The 22,376-nt window shown below is 51.2% G+C and overlaps 1 protein-coding gene across 1 annotated transcript in view; it reads left to right on the top strand.

Moving 5' to 3' along the window:
• Window positions 1-21,330, top strand: part of CEP112 (centrosomal protein 112) — a 320,978-nt gene extending 299,648 nt beyond the window's left edge. Inside the window, exons 25-27 of the mRNA XM_052658249.1 lie at window positions 16,919-17,020; window positions 20,175-20,239; window positions 21,210-21,330. Of these exons, the coding sequence (XP_052514209.1) occupies window positions 16,919-17,020; window positions 20,175-20,239; window positions 21,210-21,213 (171 nt within the window). The 3' untranslated portion in view covers window positions 21,214-21,330. The remainder of the gene's footprint in view (window positions 1-16,918; window positions 17,021-20,174; window positions 20,240-21,209) is intronic.
• Window positions 21,331-22,376: the final 1,046 nt, after the last annotated feature.

The raw sequence follows: 22,376 nt of genomic DNA, 5'->3' as shown, positions 1-22,376 counted from the left end.
AACAGCCTCAGATATGCAAATGATACCAATTTAACGGCAGAAAGCAAAGAGGAACTACAAAGCTTCTGATGAAGGTGAAAGAGGAGGGTGAAAAGCTGGCTTAAAACTCGACATTCAGAAAACGAAGATCATGGCCTCCGGTCCCATCCCTTCATGGCAGATAGATGGGGAAACAGTGGAAACAGTGACAGACTTTATTTTCTTGGGCTCCAAAATCCCTGCAGATGGTGACTGCAGCCATGAAATTAAAACATGCGTGCTGCTTGGAAGAAAAGCTATGACAAACCTAGATAGCATAGTCGAAAGCAGAGACTTCACTTTGCTGACAAAGGTCTGTATAGTCGAAATGGTTTTTCCTGTGATCGTGTATGGATGTGAGTTGGACTATAAAGAAAGCTGAGTGCTGAAGAATTGATGCTTTTGAACTGTGGTGTTGGAGAAGACTCTTGAGAGTCCCTTGGACTGCAAGGAGATCCAACCAGTCCATTCTGAAGGAGATCAGCCCTGGGATTTCTTTGGAAGGAATGATGCTAAAGCTGAAACTCCAGTACTTTGGCCACCTCATGCGAAGAGTTGACTCATTGGAAAAGACTCTGATGCTGGGAAAGATTGAAGGCAAAAGGAGAAGGGGGTGACAGAGGATGGGATGGTTGGATGGCATCACTGACTCAATGGACATGAATTTGAGCAAACCCCAGGGGAAAGTGAAGGACAAGGCTGCCTCGTGTGCTGCGGTCCATGGGGTCACAGAGAGCTGGACACGACTTAGTGACTGAACAACAGCAACAGGAAGGTAATTTTAAAGCCATCATCCCCTCCAGACCAGGAGTCAGTGATACCTGACTCCCGATAAGATCTGAGCAAGCGTCCTAGAGTTCCGACAGCAGAGGGGAGGCCGGGGCTCCGAGCAGACCTCGCTGTGTGAGGAGACTGAGTCCTCGGGGAGCCCGTGGCCTCCTGTGACGGAAGCGGGCCGCCCACCCCGGAGCCATCGTCCATCGGACTGAGCACACTGCGAACTGAGTCTGTGCTGGGGTCACTCAGGCTCAGCCTGCGCGCAACCAAGTCTCCTTTTGGGGAACAACAGGGTCTCATTATTCACAGTGAGACCAGGTGATCTGCAAGCCTTTGCCAAAGTAATTCAGTAAATTATGGAAAAGAAGGGAAGAAAAGAATTAGTCTAAAACTTTGCTAGTGTTCTTAAGACTGCAAAGCCAGGGTGTGTTTATCACCGGGGCGCTACACAACGCCAGCCTCGGACCTCAAACATAACGTAGACAATGCCGTACGCGTGACGAAGCCCCTGCTTTGAACCAGGTATTTTAAGCCTCAAACGTGTGAACCTAGACCACTCAGGTTCCCAGAAGGTTCTTTTAAATAAGTCAGTGAGAACTACTACTTGGAGATCCAGTCAATAAGATGCAACGCTGTGCTTTTCACAAAGGATCGTCCTTTCTTTGCTGCACGCGTCACTCCTGGGCAGCGTGAGGTGCTGGCCCGCGACGGGCACTGAGAAGCAGCCTGGACGTGCGGGTCCTCCTCCGCCCTCGAGGGGCTCCCAGTGCGGTCGAGCGGAGGCGGCGTGGGGTGCAGGCTCCAGGCTGGGGTTTGGCGACGTGCTTTTCCTCTTAAGGGGCTGCGAGGCTCAGGTCCACGAGGCGGGAGGTTGCCACCCTGGCCCTGCCCGCCATCTCCCCGACCGCAGGGGAGGCTCCCTCAGGGCAGGGCCTCCGGAGCCCGTGGCCAGGTCCTTAGCTCAGACCCCAGGCCGCCCGAAGACCTCGCCAGTTCTCTGGCTGGCGTGTTTCAGCAGCTGGCCGGTCTCGTTCCTCTCAGGTGTGTCCAGGCCCTGAGGTCTAGACTGTGCGTAGACTGTCCTGAAGTGTGTCGTGAAGCACTGGGCATGGTCCACCATTCAGTCCCAGCCTCACAGCAGACAAGGCCCGGACTCATCGGTTCATCCAGGATGGAGCCCACTGAGTCTAGTGGCCAGTCTCGGGGCTGATCATGTGCTTCTGGGGCGGGGACGGGGGAGGTCCTGAGACCCCCATTAAGGCCTGGGGGAGGGACCAGGCGAGGCTTCAGGATGAGCACGGCCTGCGGGGGAGGGTCCACCCCGATCACGACGGGTCACGTGGCCTGTCCGGGCCCTAACTGGCCCGGACATCAGGCTCCTAGAAGGTCAGTGGCCACACCTTCCCACGGGGCCCGTGTGGACATCGCGGCAGGATGCGTGAGAAACACGTCAGGAGCCAGGGAGTGCGGATGGAGCACGTGTGGCTACAAGTCTTCACCCAGGAGAAGGGCCCGTGTGGCGGGGTCCGCAGAAGTAAAGACACTGGTCAGGATGAGGGGCTGCGGAGAACAGATTCCGGGTGCCCAGGGCAGTGGGGACCCTCCTGGCCGAGGGTCCCAAGGGTGAGGAGGAGAGACCAGGACGTCAGCTGCTCTCGTTTCAGCCATTGAGAAGCAGTGGCAGCGGCAAGCCCGGGTCTCCGCCGGCTCTGCCTGCTCTGTGCTCTGCTGGGGCCGTGGTGCCCTCCCTGGGCTCGGGGTGGGGACCCAGTCACTGCTCAGAAGGCAGTTTTCAGCCGCAGAGGACCTTTCTCTTTAACTGCATAGTGTTACATGACTGCGTCTTTAAAGAGATCCCTCCAGCAGCAGAAGGTAAAATGAGAGATGACAAGAGCTGAATCCAGCTCCTTCTGCCGTCACACCGTTACCGCAGTATCGTTTATTTCTGAAGAGTGTGTGGGCCTCCCACGGGGCCCAGTGACCCGTGAGGGAGAAGGTGCGCGGCGGGAGGACCAGCGTCAGGGCGGTAAAGCCGTCACTGGCCGGCACCTAAAGCCCCATCAGCGCCAGGGGCCGCCAGCGAGCCTGTGCTCATGGTCAGCCTCACGGACAGACATGGGGTGCAGACAGAGGGTCAGTTAAGCAATAATCATGACAGTTGTCGAAAGGAAGACCAGTGCTGTCTTTTACAGATTTCCAAGGCTTCAATTCCCGTTTTCCATAATGGATTTTAAAACTTCACAGTCTTGGCTGCTGTGGGCTAACAGATCTGCAGTGCAATCTATTCGAAAGTTCCAACAGCTCAAAACTGTGTTTCATCCCGAGGCACATTATGAAAACGGGAATAATAATTGCAACAGAAATACCATTCAAAGACTTTTACTGACTTTTCCTGTTTAATGGTTATTACTCTGGCTTCTTTCAAGTAGCTTTAATAACCACAGTTTATTTACAAAATTCAGGCTGATTCCTTTGTTCCCAAGACAGCTGGTATGATACATTGTTGTAAAATGTAAGTTGTTATGAGAGACAGAACCACATTTAACTTTGGCCACATCTTATTCTCAATGAGAGTTTGAATTCTTGCCCCCTGTTTTCTGAAAAACGCTTGAAGCGTGCATTTCATCAAACCATGCCTTGTAAATCGTTATTCTAGGAGATTTTCATGGCAAAGCAAGTCAACCCACTTGTACCCAAAACCGCCACTGGAAGTCATGCACGCCGACCACAGAGCCGTTTCTGTGGCAACTCAGAGCGGCTCCGGGGGGTGAGCGGGCCCCGCGCTCCGCCACTGCTCTCCTGAGAGTCCCTCTGTGTTGGCCTTCACTCGAGGGGGGGAGGCAGGTCCCCGCGTGCCCCGCGTGTGGTTTCAGTCTCCTGCTCCCGCTGACGTCCCAGAGCCAAGTGCCAGCACCGCGCCCCCTGCATCACCGCAGCCGCTCATGGAACACGGACGGGGGTGAAGCGGGGGTCCAGCCGCCGGTACACGGGCTCTGAACTCTGACCTAGGCTGCCGGGTTCAAAGCCAGGCTGAGCGCCCGGGGCTGGGTCTCGTTCCCTGCCGCCCGTGGGGAAGGGATGTGATCACACGTTCTCACGTCTTTTGGTTTGATTTCATTTTTTTTAAGGTAGTTTTGTCTTTAATTTTAGTCTTTTTTAAAATTAGTTTTTAAAATCCAAAAATAATGGATCCAAATGAGTAAATAATTGTTGTTCAGCCGCTCAGTCCTGTCCGACTCTTTGTGACCCCATGAAGTGCAGCACACCAGGCTTCTCTGCCCTTCACTATCTATCTCCTGGAGCTGGTTCAAACTCATGTCCATTGAGCCGCAGATGCCATCTAACTGTCTCACCCTCTGTCGTCCCCTTCTCCTGCCTGCAATGTTTCCCAGCATCAGGGTCTTTTCCAATGAGTCAGCTCTTCGCATCAGGTGGCCAAAGTATTGGAGCTTCAGCTTCAGCTTCAGTCCTTCCAATGAACATTCAGGGTGGATTTCCTTTAGGATTCACTGGTGTCATCTTGCTGTCTAAAGGTCTCTCAAAAAGGCAGGAACAAAAGCTGAAAACCAACTTTGGCTGTGTCCCACCTTACAGAACTGGGGGACAAGGACAGTGGTCGAGCATTAGCCTGGGGGATGGAGGATCGTCCCCCAGGAAAGCAAGAAGCCTGCGTTCCTGGGCCCTGTCCTGTCAAGGCATGCTTCACTGGCAGTTACTAAGCCCTTAATTCACGGAACTGAGGAAGAGAAAGCAGAGATAAAACACAGATGGTAAGAGAGAGTGAGTCAGCATGGTCACGAGAGATAAGTGTTTGATGACTGTTTACTGGGCTCGTCACATTCAGAAAAGAGTGTCAAACAGTCTAAGCCTTACTTGCAATTCCTTTTCTGCTGTGGTCCAGCCAGAAAAGATCTCCTTTTCCTGTTGCGGAAGGGCTGTTTTGAGGTAGAACCAACGGAAACTGTTGTCGAGCGAGTGACAGAGCAGAGGGATTTCAGAGACATTAGATGCACGTCAGTCTGCATCAGGAATAAAGAAGGAAGGCTGGTTTTTTTAATACAGGGGAAAGTGCAGAAGTGTAAAAGACCACTTGAACATACTTTCCTTGTAAATCACCTTGTGGATTTCTACACAGAACTGGGCTTCCCTGGTGGCTCAGACAGTAAAGAATCCGCCTGCAATGCAGGAGACGGAGTTCAATCCCTGAGTTGGAAAGATCCCCTGGAGGAGGAAATGGCAACCCACTCTAGTCCTCTTGCCTGGAGAATCCCATGGACAGGGGAGCCTGACAGGCTACAGTCCAGGGGGTCAAAAAAGTCAGACATGAGTCAGCAGCTAAACAACAATAATAGCAATTTGACATGTTATGATGCTATTTTAAATGATGTTATTTTTTAATTTTCGTTTTCTCAGTTTGTTGCTGGTACTGAAAAAGACAATTGACTTTTTACATAGACTTCCTGTATCACATTTAGGGAACTTCTTTCTATTCTTACCAAAAATCTCTTTTCTTTTTAAAATCATAAATGGATGTTTCTTAAATGCCTCCCTCCCATCTTTTGAGATAATTATATGAATTTTGTCCTTTATTCTAGTAATGCAGTGGGCTTCTTAGATTTTCTAATGCTAAATCCATGTTGCATTTCTAGAATAAGCCTCATTTGATCATGAAGACTTACTCCTTTCTACCTTTTGCTGGATTTTGGCTCACTAATATTTTGCTTAGAATCTTTACATCTATGCTTATGAATGACATTATCTTACAATTTTCTTTTACTATGATGATCTTATTCGATTTTGGTATCAAAGTTTGCTGGTCTCATAAGACAAACTGGAGTGTTCCCTTTTTATCTGTTTTCTGGAAGAGTCTGTGTAATACTGATAATTATTTCATCCTGAAAATGTTTGGTAGATTAAGCTATCTGGGCCTAAGGATTTTTTGCTGCAGAGTCTCCGTTATTTGTGGATGTACTTTCCTCAGTGGCCGTGATATCGGAATTTCTATTTCAACTTCTGCCCAGTGCTCCCTTCTCTGTTTGAGACTATAATTTTATATATACGTGTAAACAGGTGTGCTCCTCACCTTCTAACTGTATTTCCTGTGTTCTGCATTGACTGTGTGCATGTTTCTTAATCTGCCTCCTTCTTCACTGAGTCTCTCCTTAGCTGCGTCTAGCCTGCTGCTCCACTCATTCTTAATTCTAACTGCTGTATATCCCAGAGCTAGAGTCCCTGCTCCGGCCCTTGTTTAGCTCCCTGCTCTGTGCTGGAGCTCAGCACTCTTCCCCGAACTCTGCTGGACACGCCTATTCTGCTTCTTTTAAAGCCCGGGTCTGATGGCCGTCACGTGGATCCGCGTGGTCGTCACTTCGCTGCGTCTGTTTCTCAGCTTCTGGTCACGTGGTCTTGGCTTCTCACGAGCCTATTTTTGATAGTGTGCCAGATATTTCATATGGAACTTGATAGGAATAATTGGAGTCCTAAGATGATGGTCATCTTCTCTGGAGAGAATTTACATTTGCTTCTCGGTAGGCAGGTCGTGCCCTTTCCATCTGGAACAACCGTAGTCCATTTAGGTGGGCCTCCATCTGGGGAGGGATGGTCTGTGTCCACCTCACTGCCACTCCTCAGGTGCAGCCCAAGGGGCTCCACCCAGAAGCATGGGTCTTACCAAGCACTCCCCTGCAGTGAGCCCTGGAGGCGGCTTATGTCTCCCTGGCTTCTTGTGAGGCTGTTGAAGGATCTACTCAGCTTCTCAACCTCTGACGGGCCAACCTAGAATTGGCAGAGGCCCCTGTTCAAATGTCCCCAAAGCCGGACTCCCCGGTTCTCTGCATTTCTCTCCTCTCCGGGTTGGCCCCATAACCCTTCCCTGCCCTCCTGGTTCCCTGATAGCTTGAAGCAGACTTGGTAGAGACTCATTACTGGAAGCGGAAATCCACCACAGAGCTCCCTTGACTTATGATGAGGTTGTGTCCTGATGAACCCACTGAAGCTGACAATACAAGCTGAAAATTCATCTAATATACCAAACCCACTTCTATTAGCCTACAGTCAGGTAAAATCATCTAACACAAAGCCTAATTGATAACAGTGTTGAATATCTTGTGCAATTTATTGAACACTGCCCTGAAAGTGAAATTCTTTCAGAATGGTTTGTCGGGACACAAAGGTTATAAGAATGTTGGCTGTTTACCCTAGTGATCACATGACTGACCGGGAGCCGCTGCCCAGCACTGCAACAAGGTTGTATCACTAGCCCTAGAAAAGACCAAAATCCAAAGTATGGTTTCCACTGAATGTGTATCGCCTTCACACCACTGTGAAACAGGAAACTGGAAGTCGCTGCATCATCGGTCAGGGGCCATCTGCACCTACATTCCTGTGAATTACTCAATCACGTTATTGCCAGTCTCTTCTATCGACTTGATTTTCTAATTTGATCTATAGAAATTCAGTTTCATATGATCTATTAATGATCTGTTAAGTATGTTGCGAGTGCTTTCTCCTAGTTGCTTACCTTCAATCTCTTTATCCAGTGTTTTAATTTTTGAGAACATTATCTTCTGTTTTTTCCTTTATGATTTCTAAGCTTGCTTAGGAAGGTCCTCCCTCCCCCAGGATTATAAAATATATTCTCTTTTATTGTTTTCCATTATTATTTTGTTTTATGCATTTTGACTCTCTAATCCACCTCAAATTTATTGTCATATACCATATGGTATGAGGATTATAATAGAATGTTCCCCCAAGGAGAGGTCCATTCTCTCATCTGTGGACCTTGTGAATATATACATCACACGGCAGAAGAGAGTCTGCCGAGGCAGCTGAAGTGAAGAGCCGGTGAGTGTGAAGCTGGGGCGGTATCTCGGATCACGCAGGCAGTGAGCTCAGTCTAAGCACGTGGCTACATCAAGGGCAGAGGCCCCTCTGGCTGGAGGCAGAAGGCAGTGACCGAGGTGGGGCCAGAGAGCTTCAGAGAGGTGCAGGGCCCAAGGGAGGGCCCAGGGGACACCCAGCAGGGCAGGGGGCGTCGCTCTGCGGGGAACTGAACTCTGTCCACAACCTCAAAGAGCGCCTCCAGGTGAGAGTCTGGCCCTCACTTTCTGCCTCACGAGACCAGAGCAGAGGGGCCAGGAGCCCTCAGCCTTCTGGAACTGGGAGGTGCTGGGCTTGTGCTGTTTCAAGCTGCTACGTTTGTGGTTGTTTGTCACAGCAACCCTAGAACTGGTACAGGGACCTTAATTTATTTCCAAAAATATACCCAGTTACTGGGACCATTTATGGGCTGAGATATTCACTGGAAACGCTGCTTCGTCGACAGTGAGATTTCCCATTTGTGCGTGAGTCTGCTTGGGACTTTGTATTCTTTCCTGACCATCAGCTTCTTGTGCCAAGATGAGTCACAGGGTATGGTGCGCGGAGGCATGGATTCCGGAGCCCCAGGGCCAGGGTTCAGATCCCAGCTCTGCCACTGCCACGCCCCACAAAGCAGCTTACTTTTTTGGTCTAGGTTTCCCCGTCCTGAAAATGGGTTAATAATTAAACCCACCTCATAAAACTGTTGAGAAGCTGTCAGTTGCTACATGTAATCCGCTCACAACGGCACTGTGCACAGCCACTTGTCATCTGTAGGGAACACCTTCTCTCGTCATTGTTTAGGATTGTCTTACTTATCCTTGGGCATCAGTACTTTCATACAGGTCTCACAATACCGTACATGTTTTAAAATCTCACCGAGGGTTGGGTTAGAATCACTGTTACTGCACTTCACCAATCAGTCTTCGGAGAATTGATGCATTTGCATCTGTCTGCGTTTCACTGGGCCTCCGTCCATATCTTCAGCTCACTGGGCCTCCTTCGTATCTTCAGTTCACTGGGCCTCCTTCCGAATCTTCAGTTCACTGGGCCTCCTTCCGAACCTTCAGTTCACTGGGCCTCCTTCCGTATCTTCAGTTCACTGGGCCTCCTTCCAAATCTTCGGTACAGCTGAGATGTCTTCTTCTATGGACAGTGTACATGTCTTATTGGATTTATTCCCAAGTGTATCACGGCACGTTTTGCCTTTTGCGCAGGCATGGACTGCCAGACGTTCCCTTTATTTTCTCTGAACAGTTGTCCCTGTTTTCAGAGACACACTGACACTTGTTTGAATATATCCACCCCAACCAGAGCAGTTTATTATTTATCGCTTCACTCTTTTTCATGGCTGAGAAACAGTCCGCTGCGTGTCTGCACCCCATCTTCTCTACCCCGTCGTCTGTCGGTGGACCCTGAGGCTGCTCCCATGTCTTGGCCGCTGTAAACAGTGCCGCTATGAACACTGGGGTGCGTGTCTTTTCCGAGTATGGTTTTCCCTGGATATATGCCCAGGAGCAGGGTTCAGGGTCATATGGTGGCTCTATTGTCAGTTTGCTGAGGAGCCTCCACTCTCTCCTCCACAGAAGCTGCACGAGTTTACATTCCCACCTGCAGCGCTAGGCTCCCTTCCCGGTGCCTGAGAGTTTCCGCTTTCTGTGACAGAGAGAATCTGTGGAGTTTGGACCCGCACCTTCATTATAATAACCTGCGTGCATGCTTGTCCTTCCCGCTGGACTGAGATGCCCATGAGGGCAGAGGGTGTAATGTGGTAGGAATACACACACGTGCATCCACATGTGTGCCGGTATACACACACACATACACGTACACATGTAGTGTGTATGTGACACGCGGGGAGCCTCTCCCACGTGTGGCACAGCACCGTCACTCCCTTGGGTCCCACGCGCTGGCGGGCAGCCGGGGGAGCCTCCACACCTGTCCTCGGCCGAGCGCCAGGCCGTCCTCCGTGGACCAGCAGTGCTGGACCGCGAGCACGGGAACGAGTGACATCCCAGCAGCAGCAGAGCGGGAGGCGCCCTGCCGGCCCGCCTGGGAGGCGCGGCCGGGGGTCTGCCTGGCGGTGTCGGAGGCGCTTGATTCCTTGTCAGCCTCTGAAGTCCCAGGAATGCTGCTCCTCAGAAGCTCCATGCACTTGGGGAGCTTAAGGGTTTTCTTTGCCTTCGTGATTATGAATTATATGGACTCTGAGTGCTTAACTACAAACTGAGGGTTTTCCAGGTTGGGGACCGGAGTTATGAGGAGAAAGCTGCTGAAACACAAGTTACTGGGGAAACAGGGGCCCCTGGGCGTGGGTAGGAGGCTCCAGCCCTAGAGCCGCACTTACTGTGCGTGTTGGGCACTGCACACCTGGAGGCCCCGGCTGGTCAGGAGCAAGGCCCGACGTGAGAGCTGTTCACGACTCAAAAATAAAATTTCCTAAATGGGCTCGTCACCAACTTTTATTTTATTGAAATGCAGTGACATCCCTAAGTGTCCTGGGTGCAGGGCCCCATCTGAAGGGCAGGGAGCTGCTGGGCAGACTTCCCAGGCGGAGGGAGACCCTGGAGAGCCCCGCCGCATGGCCTCTGACACTGCCTCCATCTTTGAGGTCCTGCAGGTTTATCCTCAGTGTTCAAATATCAGAGCTCATCTTCATCCCCTTTCCATGTTGTTTGGATGTATGAAATTTAACACAGACCTGAAATATCAATCACCTCAGATATGCAGATGACACCACCCTTATGGCAGAAAGTGAAGAAGAGCTAAAAAGCCTCTTGATGAAAGTGAAAGAGGAGAGTGAAAAAGCTGGCTTAAAACTCCACATTCAAAAAACTAAGATCATGGCATCCGGTCCCATCACTTCATGGCAAACAGATGGGGAAACAATGTAAACAGTGACAGACTTTATTTTCTTAGGCTCCAAAATCACTGCAGATGGTGACTGCAGCCATGAAATTAAAAGATGCTGGCTCCTTAGAAGAAAAGCTATGACCAACGTAGACAGCATATTGCAAAGCAGAGACATGACTTTGCCAACAAAGGTCCATCTAGTCAAAGCTATGATTTTTCCAGTGGTCATGTATGGATGTAGAGTTAGACCTTATTGAAGGCTGACTGCTGGAGAACTGATGCTTTTGAACTGTGGTATTAGAGAAGACTCTTGAGAGTTCCTTAGACTGCAAGGAGATCAAACTAGTCAATCCTAAAGGAAATCAGACCTGAATATTCATTGGAAGGACTGATGCTGAAGCTGAAACTCCAATACTTTGGCCACCTGATTCAAAGAACCTACTCATTGGAAAAGACCCTGATGCTGGGAAAGATTGAGGGCAGGAGGAGAAGGGGACAACAGAGGATGAGATGGTTGGATGGCATCACCAACTCAATGGACATGAGTTTGAGCAAACTCCAGGAGTTGGTGATGGACAGGGAAGCCTGGCATGCTGCAGTCCATAGGATTGCAAAGAGTTGGACATGACTGAGTGACTGAACTGAACTGTTCCTAGAATTAATGACCACCCTAAATCCCCAGTAATTTTAGTCACAGTTTTAGTCAATCCTAAAACAGATACCAACTCAGAAAATACTGCTTTATTCCCCCACCCGTTGCCCTGAAACTGTGGTCGCTCCAGTTCCCTGGGTTTCTCCAAGTGGCTCCCTGGGCGTTTTCCTAAGCTCGTTCAACCACTTGCCTCCTGGACTTCTGGGCTTCAATTCTGTCAGGTCAGATTTAAATCTTGGTTAAGGCTTAGTGGGCCCATCTTTGTCCTCTGTTTAAGAAGTATTATAGAGGTCACGACACTGGTACAAAGAAGTGACTCCAGCATCTTGTTCCTAGAGGCAGCGCCAGGCGTGGCTTCCCTCTGAGGCTGCAGCCTGGCCCACCCCGTGCGCCCCAGGTGCCCAGAACCAGCCGTGTGCTCTGGGTGCTTCCGGGCCAGCGGTGCAAGACCAGGTGTGAAGCGTTTCCCAGACACTCCTCCGACTCCATGTGACATCCCCTCAGACCAGGTGCCCGTGCTTAAAGAGTACCCTGAGAATCCAAAGGGAAGAAAGGTCGTGCTTCATTCACGTGACGTCTGCGATGAGGGGAGAAAAGTGCAGAGGAGCGAGAGCCTGGAGTCGGCCTCTGCACCGCTCATCCGGGAGCGCTCCGGGGTGAGTGCGCTTCCCTTCACCGGTTGAAGTTCCCAGTGTTTGTTCCTAGTGCTCTAGAGTGCAAACAGAGGCGGCCATTTGGAATTTCTCTCGTGAAGCCAGTCGGTGGTTTTGGGGAGATCGGGCAAGGCTTGCTGCGAGGGGACCCGTCCTTCAATCGCGGCTCTTCGTCTGTTCGTACCTTGCTCGCGGCGGCAGGAGCCACAGAGAGCTCAGCCCTCCGCTTGAGGTCCGTGACCGGGGCGCTTTCTGTGCACATCTCCGCCAGGCGGGTCCCGGGCGGGCCGCTGGCCGACCACCAGCGAGTGGGCTGCTGGGCACAACGGTCTCTCGTCAGTGAAGGCGTGTGGGCAAGGCCCCGACGGTGCCCAGAGAAGAGGGGAGCAGAGAGGGGCCGCCGAGGCCGCGGCGGGAATTCGTAGCTGGCCCGTCAAGACTGCGTGTGTGTGGTGGTCGTCGTTTCCTCTCTGCGGCCTCTGGTGAAGAAAGCAGGCTGCAAGGGGCGCCCAGAGCCGGAGTCTGGCCCAGAGGCCCAGTGGGATGGGTGCGTCCAGTCTGGCTGAGCCAGCAAGAGCGATGGGGGCGCACTCCCCCTTACTGGGAGCAGGGATGCTAGGTGGGCAAGGAGGCTGGCGACAGCGGCGGCCCGGTCAGGCTGAGCCCCCCAGGCCGTCAGCCAGCACCGCGTCATCACCGGGCATCCTCGTCCCCGGCTGGACGGCCGGGCCGGCTCGTCATCGGGCACGCAGTCCAGGCCCTGGCAGTTTTCACGTAATCCAGTAGAAATAGCCGCTTGAAACTCACACTGGCTTAAACAATGAGAATGTTTTGTTCCGTGTAACTGAGACGCAGTGCTGGCTTCAAGGGAGGCCTAATCCAATTACTCAAGTTATGTGACCAAAAGCCAGGGGCTCGCGCTCCGTTTTGAGGCTGTTTCCTCATCGTTGGCTCCGTTCTCGGCAAGTTCTCTTCCTTGTGGTTGTGGGACGACCGCGAGCAGCTCCTGGCCTGCATTTCCAGGCTCACACACAGGAGAGGAAGCGCCTGTCCCCGCCGCTCCTGTGCCACAGCCCGCCCTCCATCCTGGCCAGACCTCGGACAGTGGGCAATGCCAGGCCGCCCGAACAGGGTTAATGAAGCTGGCCTCTCCCAGGTCCCGAGGTCTGAAGACAGGGCTGAGCTTGGGAGAAAACTCCAGCCGCTTCCACATGCTGGGCCTCAGACCCCAGGTCCCAGCAGCGGGGGAGGGCCCGGCTTGCCAGGGAGCCGGAGGGCCAGGGGCCAGCAGAGCAGGCATTGTAAAGCCTGTGACACAGCAACAGAAGTCACTGAAGTCGAGGAGGCATTGTGGAAAGATTTTCCGTAGTTGGGGGCAGGGAAAGTGTTGGCATAATGCAGGGTAAAATAGTATCTTTATTACAAAATCTCAGACTTGTTGCTGCCAAAGTGAAAGTGAAAGTCACTCAGTCGTGTCCAGCTCTTTGCAACCCCATGTTCTATACAGTCCATGGGATTCTCCAGGCCTGAAGACTGGAGTGGGTAGCCTATCCCTTCTCCAGGGGATCTTCCCAACCCAGGGATCAAACCGGGCTCTGCTGCTTTGCAGGTGGATCGTTTACCACGGAGCTAGCAGGGAAGCCCAAGGTCAGTGCTAAATGCGTGGGCAAGTACAGGGCAGGGAGGGAACTGCCCGGAAGTCTCGGTCACCACTCGAGTTGCCCAGAGAGATGCTCCTGAGAGCAGCCGCCACCAGTCACAAATAAAGCAAGCACACACCTCAGAACTCCATCCAAGGAAGAAAAGACCCTTGCTGTTTGTCTTCACATATAGATAAGATAGCTAAAATGTTCACCATAGTATGTTTTACCTGAAGGACCGACAAACAGGCAGAAGGACCGTGTGAATCACTGTTAGTCACATTATCAGCACACAGTGTTTAGGGTCTTTATTTCTAATTTTAGAGAGTGATGTTTCTCTGTTACTGAAGTCAAGAAAAATACTGTGCCATGGAGGATGGAGCAGCCCGCTGCCCCCAGCGCTGGTAGAGGGCTTTCTTCTTTACTCTCCACAATGAGTTCTTCTCAGACGTCATCTGAATACATTTCTAGATCTCAGTACATTTTTAATACAAACAAAATCTTCCTGCTCTGGATTTGACCTTTGTTGACCTGGTGTGTTTTAAAGAAGATGTGGGCAACAGTTTTGTGAAGAATGCACAGAGACGTTCGTGGAGAAGCATGTTGGTGAGAATGATGATGAGGAAGACGAGGCACCTCCTTCCTGCTCGACCAGCACACGAGCTCCTCTCCAGTGCTGTCTTAGGGTCGTGTGGGTTGTGTCTGAGCCAGGAGCAGCACACTCAAGGCTTTTAAAGAGAGTTTAACCAGACTGTTTCTAACAGAAATTCTACTCTCAGGCCTGTCCAAATGGACCAAGCCAAGGCACTGGTTTATCCGATCTGTAAAAACAGAAACTGCAGCCTCTGGTTTTTTTTTGTTTTTTTTTTGGTTTTTTTTTGGCCCCACCACAAGGCAATTCAGGACCTTAGTTCTCCTAGCAGGGATCAAACCCTCAGCAGTGAAGGTGCAGATGCCAGACCACTGGACCACCAGGGACATCACCAGAACCCCACCCTGTCTCGAAAGCCTGAAGGTGGACTGCCCTCTGGCCCCCATTTCCTGTCTCACCTGGCCCAGGTGTGGTGCTGGCCGCAGGCGCCCAGCTGTGTGTCTTCGGGTGAGCTCTGCTTCCTGTGGACCCCAACGCATGTTCAGAGGTTGGCAGAGACGCCTTTTGCGGTTTTCAGTCACTCAGTTGCCTCCGACTCTTTCAGGCCCCGTGGACTGTAGCCCACCAGGCTTTCCTGTCCATGGGTTTTCCCAGGCAAGAATATTGGAGTGGGTTGCCATGCTCTCCTTGAGGCAAGATGAAATGATAAGTTTAGTCAAAGGGTGCTGCAGAAGCAACAGTGAATCACAGCTGCCCCGCTCACTCCCCCTACCTCAACATTCAGAAAAATCACTCCCATTCAGAAATTGTCCCACTCAGAAATGAAAATTTCACTTTTTTTAAGAGAAAGGAGTTAGCATAAGATCCTTGTTAGATTGAGAGAGAAAGAATATAAGCAAAAATCAAATTAGAACATAGACCAAATGGGAAATTACCCAAGAAGCAGGGAAAAGGTTCAGACAAATTACAGTTCTTTGAAACAAATAGTTCTTCGTAATGCAAAGCATTTAAAGAACACACTGATATGCCTCTGTTTCTTTCTGAGAGAGAAAGTGGACAGGATCGTTTTTGTACCAGCCAAGCTGTGTTTCACACGGACAGGTTGTGGGCAGACACTGCAGACAAGCAGGGACAGAGAAACTGGAGCGAACGTGAGCAATTTTAAAAGCGGGCGGTCGGGGCTTCCCTGGTGGCTCAGCGGTGGAGAATCTGCTGCCAACACAGGGCGAGGGGACACAGGTTCAATCCCACATCCCACATCCCACAGAGCAGCTAAGCCCGTGGGCCACAACCACTCTAGAGCCCAGGAGCCTCACCTGCCGAGCCCATGTGCCTACAGCCCCTGCTCAGCAGCGAGAAGCCAGTCAGTGAGATGCCCACACACAGCACCTAGAGAGTAGCCCTGCTTGACCCGACTGGGGATGCCCTCGTGGCAGCACAGGCAGCAACGGATGCACTCGATTGTTCTATAAAATGAAAAAGAGTAGCAGCTCAAGGTTCCAGAGCCAGCACTGAATGATAAAACAAAAACAGCCAATATATCGTAGCCTGTGAGACCTTGCTAAGGTGGCCCCTAAGGTCTGATTTACAAGTCATGTGTTTTTCTTGGTGTTTGTCCTTCATTTAAGTCAGTTGACAGATGTTACTATTGGACTTAAGTCCAAGAAGATAAAATGGGAAGAATCAAACATTTCATCAGTGGGGAAGATCATTTCACCCTTTTTCTTTTTCCTTTGGATATAAATCACAAGATTATAACATACCTCCAAAAATACTTTGCCAAAAATTCTAAAAATTACATTCAAGAGCACTTGCCGTAGGACTTGAGTAGGTAGGAAAATGAGCCATTAGAGCACATTTCTTCCTTAGTTTAGTCGAGTGTGAGAGACTTGGAATTAAAGGCTAGTAGCTCTACCGCGCTCGAGACGCCCATTGCCTTGTCTAACTGAACTCAGTTGCACTCATTTTCATAGTCTGGGGCCTGTTTCCGGGTGTGTCCAATGAATCGTCTGTGGGGTGCACTGCAATCCAGCTCTAATACTCAGTTAAGTCCCCACAACACATGCGACAAATTTTCAAATTCCACAGCATCTCAGACTAGGAGAAAGAAAAGTAAACAGAGCTGGAGAAAGACGGCAGGAAGGACACTCACACTCAGACTCACACACAGACACGCCTCTCCATCCTGCTCGGACACAGGCTCCCAGACGTCCCTCCACCTTCAGTGCCTGTTTGTAGCTTGACGAGCCACCATCTTCTTGATGAGCCCAGTGGCCACCTGTTAGCAGAATAAGACCTGGGTGTATTCTGGAGGCAGAGGGAAACTGGTGAATCAGACACACTCGTGGTGCCGAGGGTGCTCTACTCTGGTCTGCGTGTTCGGGGACACTTGGAGACGTGGCTGCGCAGGTTTTCCTTCCCTTGTTTCTTTGTAATCGTGGCGGTACCAAGCACCCAGGCACCGAGACAGTGGGGGGAGTGTCTGAGCCGCCTGGCCACACGCTATGGGTCGTCCGCACACACAGCGTAGCGTGACCACCGCCCACTCCCCAGACGAGAAGAGGAGGCAGGAGCAGCATCGTGTGTGCATCGTGAGGGCAGAGGACGAGTGTTTCCTTCCTTTGTGCTGAAACTGTGCTAGCAAGGACTTTAGGGAAACAAAATGCTGTTGCAGGGACCGCCTCTCGCAGACTCTCCAGGACTACTGGGTACCTTTCCAGTTTGTGACTGCGCTGCCCCGTATTGCATGCCAGTTGTCTGGCTTCTGACCTCATGTAACAAACTTAACCTTTGTAACGATATTTTTCAGTCATTTCTTAAATTCAAACCAGTCATTTCTGTGGTTTAAAAAAAATTGCTGTTCTTTTCACTCTAGATAACTTACATACGACAAGAATATGAAACAAAATTTAAAGGGTTGATGCCGGCATCTCTAAGACAAGAACTTGAAGACACCATCTCCTCCCTAAAGTCACAGGTAATTACTAGAAGTCAGGAATGTCCTGAGGGCTCAGGTGGCATGCATATTTTAATTAATAAGCTTACTTCTGAATTGGTGCCAGAAATCAGTGTGGTGTCATGGAATAACCTGGTACCCAGGATGAAGTGTTTTGTTTTGTGTTTTGGGGAGGTTTTAGAATTTTTCTGACCATTTTAAGAACTCTCTGCTTGATAAGACTTTCTTGAAAGCATCCTTGAAATTGAAAAGTTCAGTTATGGTTACTTTTATTTACAGTCCACATTCCAATACAGACTCACCCTTTTATTCTTGGTACCAGGCCTGAAATGGAATCACTTAGCACGTTGCTAACTTCTTATGATGTGAATGTGTGAAGAAGTAAAACACAGGGCTAGGTTAGAAGTGCTTTTATTCTGATGTATTTATATGATTATTAGAGATAAGAAGATGCATTTTAAGATCAAAGCAGGGTAATGACATGGTATTCAAACAGTTTGGTTAAAGATATCTGCTGAAACGTGTAATTCTTGGTAGTTTATAAAAAATAAAATTGACTTCAGTTTTGATACTAATTCAGTTTTGATACTAAAACTTCCTGGTCTTCCCTGGTGGCTCAGCGGTAAAGAATCCCCCTGCCAGTGCAGGAGACTCAGGTTCGATCCCTGAATTGGGAAGATCACCTGGAGGAGAAAACAGCAGCCCACTCCAGCATTCTTGCCTGGAGAACCTCATGGACAGAGGAGCCTGGTGGGCTGCGGTCCATGGGCTCGCAAAGACTCGAACATGACTCAGTGGCTGAGTATGAGTGCGAAAAACCTCCTACATAAGTTTTCTCTAAAACACGTTTTATAAATTGCTGTATATATTTTATAGATACCTAACTTTTTAAATTTTAGATGGGTACTTTTTAAAAAATCAAATGTTTTAACTCAGTATGAGAAAAGAGTTCACATATTCCCATTTCTAAAACACTTAGAAACTTAAAACATAGTTTTTTTCCCTGGAGAAGCTCTGCAAGAGAAAAATTTCTCTGCTTTCTGTGCCAAGAACAGTGCCTGCCACAGAGAAGGTGCCCAATACATGTATTTACAAAGAAAACCGATCACCCAGTTTAAGGACACTCACACCGTCTGTCTGCGTGTGAGAGGCGGATGCGTGGCTCATGGCAGCTGTGCCTTTCCGGGTCCCTCAGTGAAAGCCTCTTACCTCAAGATGAGAGGCCCATTCCATCCATCCCAGTGCTGTGGCTGGCTCCCACTTGGGAGCTAAGGAGTCTGGCCGTACTCACGCCTACCAACAGAAGAGACGTGGCGGGAGAGTGTTAGCCTGGAAGGGGCTGCACGCACACTCAGTCTCTCAGGCGTGTCCGACTCTGCGACCCCAGGACTGCAGCCCTCCAGGCTCCTCTGTCCATGGGATTCTCCAGGCAAGAACACTGGAGTGGGTTGCCCTGCCCTCCTCCAGGGGATCTTGCCCACCCAGGGATCAAACCCGCGTCCCTGCCTCCTGCGTTGCAGGCGGATTCTTTACCCCTGAGGCACCGGGGAAGCCCTTAGCGAGGGCCAGGTCACCTTTACTTACGTGAGAAGCTCTCCTTCAGGTGCGTTCTCCCTTCAGTGCGTAGGAGCCCTTCCTTGGGGCCGGCTGTGTGGGACCTAGCACCTTCAGAGGAGCTGTCGTTTTAGAAAGACAGGAATCAGATCTCTACCTGCAGAACTTCTGTCACCATTCATGGCATCCACTGTAACAGAAGTGCTTCAGCGCCTAAAACTGGATGTTGGCCCAGAAGGCAAGGGCTGTTGGCCGCATGCGGGCCCCAAGTCAGCAGCGGCACAGCAGGGCCCCAGGCCAGACAGGAGGGAGATTCGGGTTGAAAGCACAGGTGCCCATGTTTGTGAAAATTGTTGGAATTCTGATCGCAAAGCACGGTGGGGGCAGGGAGGTGGACATCCGTGGACCTTGGGAACTGTCCCGGGGCGCGCCGGAGCAACAGGTAAACTTGAGGCCAGGGTGAGGCGCGCACCCCTTGAGACGAGCCCCGCACGCTGCTCCTGCAGGCAGGCCTTCTGCTTTGCCAGCTGGCCTCTCCTGCGTAACTGTGGCTCAGGAGCCACCGTCACCATGCTTTCCGTTCAGACCAGGGGCGAGAGTGCACAGTTCCGAAGTGATCGGATGCCACCGACTCTGGTTGCCTTCAGCGGCAGTATCAGTCATCAGAAAACGACCCCTGCGTGGTTGTACACAGTGCCTTTGAGTTTCCACCCGAAACAGGTGTCTCTAATCATGCAGTGGCAGAGCCGGAGCTTTGCGCTTCGGGACCCTGCGGCCGCGCCCTGCAGGCCTGGGGGCAGCTCAGGTCCCCACGCCCCTCACCCCAGCTCTACTGGCCACAGGAGGTACCGACCCAGAGCTCCGTACTAGGCACCTGCCCCAGCATCAGTCGCTTCATGACATCTCATGACCTTGGCAAGTGGCTGTCATTCACCCCAGGTCACAGGCCGTGGGAGCCACGCCAGGAACTGAGCCCAGGTTGGCCTCATCCAAGCACCGTGCGCAGCAGAGCACCGCCTCTGCAGCCCCAGGGAGTCCCTGGGGGCAGCCGGCGGTCTCAGCAGCCAGCGATTTGCTTCCTGCTCACTCGTTCCTTCCGTCAGCAGCTGGGGGTGCCAGCCACGTCTCTGCCCTGAAAAGGAGACGGGGGCACACAGATGTTCCTATGCCACCCACCCCACACAGAAGGGCTGTTGCACAGGCAGCTGGATAAGTGCTAACAGAGCAGGAGAACACAGAACGGGGCAGCTGACCGGCTCGCAGCCAGAGGCGTCGAGGTGGGCAGGAGTCGAGACCCTGAGCCCGGGACTGGGCCGTGGGCAAGAGGCCTGTGTCAAGGCCAGCGATCAGGAGGACATGGGGTGGAAGGCGGTGATGGAGGAGGCGGAGACGAAGCCGCCAGGACGGGCGGCCCCCTGGTCTCTGCGGCGCAGGCTGTGGACCCGCCTCTGCAGCCTCTGACGGTGTGTGGGGGGCCGGGGGGAAGGGGAGGGCGGATGTGGTCAAACATGGAGCCGCAGCATCAGGTTCCCAGGGGCCTGTGTTTCACCCGGGGGTCAGCGACCCTCCGTGTCGCCGAGGAAACTGCCGCGCCTCCTCTCACCCAGGGCCTCTTTTTCAGGTTAACTTCCTGCAGAAGCGGGCGTCTGTCCTACAGGATGAGCTGACCGCCTACCAAAGCAGAAGGTACGGCTGCCTGCGGGTCTCCTGACCAGTCTGCGTTTCACCTGGGGGTCTCCTGCCTGGGAGCTAGTCTTCATTAAAAGGCACAAACCTACGAGTGTTAGAAAAAGACTAATTTTTAGTAAAGTGCCTGTACTGGAGGAGCCCTCCTCCCGCCCCAGCGTCATCTTCATGCTCGATCAGCGCCGCCCAAACTAGGGTCAGCGGCACCTGATGGGCCTGGGCTGTGGCGGGGTCAGGACAGGATGTGCTCTGCAAGCCCAGCTGCAGCTCAAGGAGCAGGTCTCCCTCCTGAGACGGTGGGCTGACGCGGTCCTGGTCGCCCACCGCTTCAGGGCCCACGTCCCCTGCGCTCAGCATGGACACAGGAGCTCCCAGCCCCAGAGATAAAGGCTCAGTGATGTCACCACGCTGGCCAGGACCCCGGTGTCCCCAGGGCCCCCCTCTCAGGAACGGAGGAGACCGTTCTGGTCAAAGGTTCTCGAGACGTCGCTGACCTGGGTTGCGTTTACCTGCCCCAACAGCCCTCCCCCTGTTCAGTGAAAAGCTGAGCCATTTGTCTGGCCCTGAATTAAAAGTAAAAACTCCGGAGACGCTGCCATTCGTGACTCCAGTAAACAACAGCGGCCTACTGTGCCACTCAGGAGCGTGTTCAGTGTCTCGCCACAGCCTCTGAGGGGAGAGAATCGGAGAAAGCACAGATCAGTGTGCTACACAGCTGAAACTAACACAGCATTGTAAATCAGCTAGACTTCGATCGTTTTTAAAAAGTGAAAACTTCGTGACTGTTCACTTTTCAAAAGCTTCTGTTCCTTGGTGTAGAGAGGACTTGATCCTTCTGGGTGTTGATGTTGAAGTTTTGACATCAAGCAGCCCTCCCACCCCACATCCAGCTCCTCCTGAACTAGAGCATATGTGACTTCGGATGGGCCCGGACGCCAAGAAAGCCCTAACTCTGGGTTCTGCCTTTCAGGTGACCGTGTGGAGACCCCCCGGGTCACCCCGGAGAGAGCGGTGGATCCAGCTGTCCCAGCTGCACTGCACATTTCTTCCAGCAGGTTTGAAGATTCGGATATTGTTTCAGTAAACTGTGAGACCAGTGGCATTTTTTTGATACTTAAGTGTAATTAAGATCATAAAAACGTCCATTACTCATACAGCAATGGCTGGTTTTGTGTGTCTGCCTTTTTTTTTATTTTAACATTCCTTTATTTCCACTTTCCATATTTGTGTGCATTTGAGTGTGTCCTGAGAATTGCTGGTTTGGGAGAAAGATGATCCGTCGCAGTGCCTCATGGATGCCTTTGCATAGAATTTTACCAGTTGCCGCTGCTCCTAATCACGTTTGTAGCATATCAGTATTTTTAACATGTTTGCATTATCTTCATGTTCATATATTATTAAAATATTATTTTGTACTTATCAATTTTATTTCTACATTTTTATTGCACCTCATATGCTAGACTAAAGATGACATGGTATTTTTTCTCTGGAAAATACTGACCATCTCAAATCGTGCTATGGGGAAAAAATATCTTAGGTCAAAGATCACATTGATACATAGCGTGTTTCTTTAGAATAAAAATCGCTGAGTCAACTGACATGAGTCCCGTCCCTGTCATGTTGGTCTCCAATCTCCTCTGGCCTCTAGAGGCGGGTTAGGGTACGACTTTTTGTGGCAGCTGTGGTTTTACTGTTGCCTGCTTGACCTCTGATTTCATGGCTGTGGTTCAATTATAACCTCAATGGATGCTCCTTACGGAAGCCTCCGAATGTCGAGATGGGTTGGGAGGCTGCTCAACACCCTGGCAAGTGATGGTGGAATGAGTTTGCCGGGTCCGCCGTCCTCGCAGAGAGAATCTGGCGTTTTAGTGCCCACCCGGAAGCCAGGAAGCAGCTTACTCACGGGTCAGCCCCACCTTGCCAAGGAAATGCTGAACTGCAGCGGATGGTCGCGTTCTCTTGGCTGTGGTGCGTGCCTCAGGCCCTCTGAGCCACTCGAAAAATCTGGGCTGTGGGTGAGGCTGGAGTCATCTGGTTTACTGCGAAAGGACAGGGCAGGACGTTTATCTACAGTTTCTCAAATTCTTTTCTCTTTCCCACGCCCATTGTCATCTTCTGCTGCCTGAGGATTATTAAT

Source organism: Budorcas taxicolor, chromosome 19 (genome assembly GCF_023091745.1).
Source record: "Budorcas taxicolor isolate Tak-1 chromosome 19, Takin1.1, whole genome shotgun sequence".
In the NCBI taxonomy this organism is placed as follows: Eukaryota; Metazoa; Chordata; class Mammalia; order Artiodactyla; family Bovidae; genus Budorcas; species Budorcas taxicolor.
Note: the sequence above shows the minus strand (reverse complement) of the source record. Positions and strands in the feature narration are given on the sequence as shown.